General features: G+C 39.2%; 1 protein-coding gene across 1 annotated transcript in view; it reads right to left on the bottom strand.

Moving 5' to 3' along the window:
• The window catches only part of LOC107092581 (cadherin-3-like), a 40,838-nt gene that overhangs the window by 13,508 nt on the left and 25,468 nt on the right, over positions 1 to 1,862 (bottom strand). The window contains exons 7-9 of the mRNA XM_015387143.1: positions 1,421 to 1,549; positions 1,013 to 1,198; positions 459 to 703 (exon numbers count right to left, since the gene is read on the bottom strand). Of these exons, the coding sequence (XP_015242629.1) occupies positions 459 to 703; positions 1,013 to 1,198; positions 1,421 to 1,549 (560 nt within the window). The remainder of the gene's footprint in view (positions 1 to 458; positions 704 to 1,012; positions 1,199 to 1,420; positions 1,550 to 1,862) is intronic.

The raw sequence follows: 1,862 nt of genomic DNA on the forward strand, positions 1-1,862 counted from the left end.
TTTTTCCTCTCCACTGTCACTACAAGCATGCTTAGTGTCAGGGATTGCCTTCGAGTCAATGAGTCGATGCAATCAACTAGTTTTATCAACTGGTGAATTGGCGCTATAGAAATAAACTGAACCGAATTGAAAAAATGTTAAGAATGTTAAGAACGAAAAAAATGCTGGCCCCCTCTTGGCCCCCTGGTACGTTTGGTCTACAACCGCCACTGATACTCGCTGTTAAGCTTTGCTTTGATCACCAGTTTAATTGAAATAGAATGGAACGGAAAGTATGTGCTCGAAACATTTAGTCACTCCTGAACCATCTTTACGAAGAGATATCACTCCGGCCGCATCACTGACGTTCGGTGTGAAAGCACCATAAGATAACTGCGCAGTAATTCAGAGATCTGCGGTTCACTCTGAAATAGAAAACAGTTTTCATTCCAAACAAATGTGATATAAAGTTTTCATACTTGACTTTCTGTTTGCGTGCTACGTCTGGATCAGTGGCTGTGAGCTGCACCACGGTGCTTTCCACAGGAAGGTCCTCCCTTTTGGACACATGGGTCTCTTTTGTTTCAAATATCGGAGGTTCATTGATGTCTCTCACAGTCACCTCCACTGTGGCAGTGGAAGTGGTCAATGCAGTAGCAAAAGGAACCTCATTCTGCACCGCAACCAGCAGGGTATGCTTACTGGTCTTCTCAAAGTCCAGACCCTGTTAATGGAAGAATGAAAGGTCAAACATTAATGGCCGACATCTATCCATATCACTGGAATCACGATCTAGAAATAAGTAAACTTTTCTTAAATTAAGTGTATTTACCCTTCATTTGAGTAGGTAAATTAGGTAGTTTATGTGTAAATTGTCTTGTTTCACTTGCAAAATGTATATTTTACTTCCTCAATCCAAGAACAAATGCACTTATTTTAAGAAAAAATGACTTTTTTTTCAAGTGTAGTATGAATAGTACACATTGTAATATAATCCCAGAACAAACAGATGATCATATACTGCTTCTCCTACCTTTGCAGTAGTAATGATTCCCTCTAGTTTGTTACTTCCTGTTTTCACACTGAAGAGATTTCCAGGATCTCCACCGACGATTGTGAACTTTGCATTCGAGTTAGGAGAATGTTCCTCATCCTTGTCTGTCACGGACATCCGAACAAGTTCAGCATCTACTTCATTCTCCCCTGCTGTTGCTTTGTACTGAGGAAATGCATTGGTGGTGTTAGGGTTTGTCATAGGATCAATTAAAATGCAGAAATCTAACTGGCCTTACATTGTTTAGTCTATAATGAGCTTATTATCATCACTTTTTACTGGAGCTTATATTTTAGGAGGGAGTATTGATGAGGCAAAAAAACAGGATGACAAGGCAGCGACTAAAATTTTCCCCTTTCTACTCAAAGAAGAATGAGCTGTACTTACAGACGGATTAGTAAAGATTGGCGCGTGATCGTTGCTGTCTGTGACCTTAATAATCACTCTTGTTTCTCCTAATAAACCTTCACCTTTCTGGTCTGCCACTTGCACTTTCAGTGTGTAACTATCGATTTCCTGTGGAGAGAAACAGAAATAATAAAAAGGTAGCAAAAATAAAATATCTGTCCCAATGTTATAGACCTGAGTACATTAAATAATTATAATCAAATAAAAATGATAATCAAATAATCTCTGGAGAGTCTTTCCAAGGCTATCATCAAATGCAGAGATAATACAACTGTGCCCGCCGACAGCGGGGGGGACAACTGGGCAAGATGTCCCAGGCCCAGGGTAGAACACTGGATAAAAAACTATCTAGATGTAAGTAAACATTTCTTAAATTAAGTGTATTTAGCTTTAATTTGAGTAGGTAAATGAGATAGTTTGC

The sequence above is a fragment of the Cyprinodon variegatus genome, unplaced genomic scaffold (assembly GCF_000732505.1).
Source record: "Cyprinodon variegatus isolate N-32 unplaced genomic scaffold, C_variegatus-1.0 Scaffold386, whole genome shotgun sequence".
Lineage (NCBI taxonomy): Eukaryota > Metazoa > Chordata > Actinopteri > Cyprinodontiformes > Cyprinodontidae > Cyprinodon > Cyprinodon variegatus.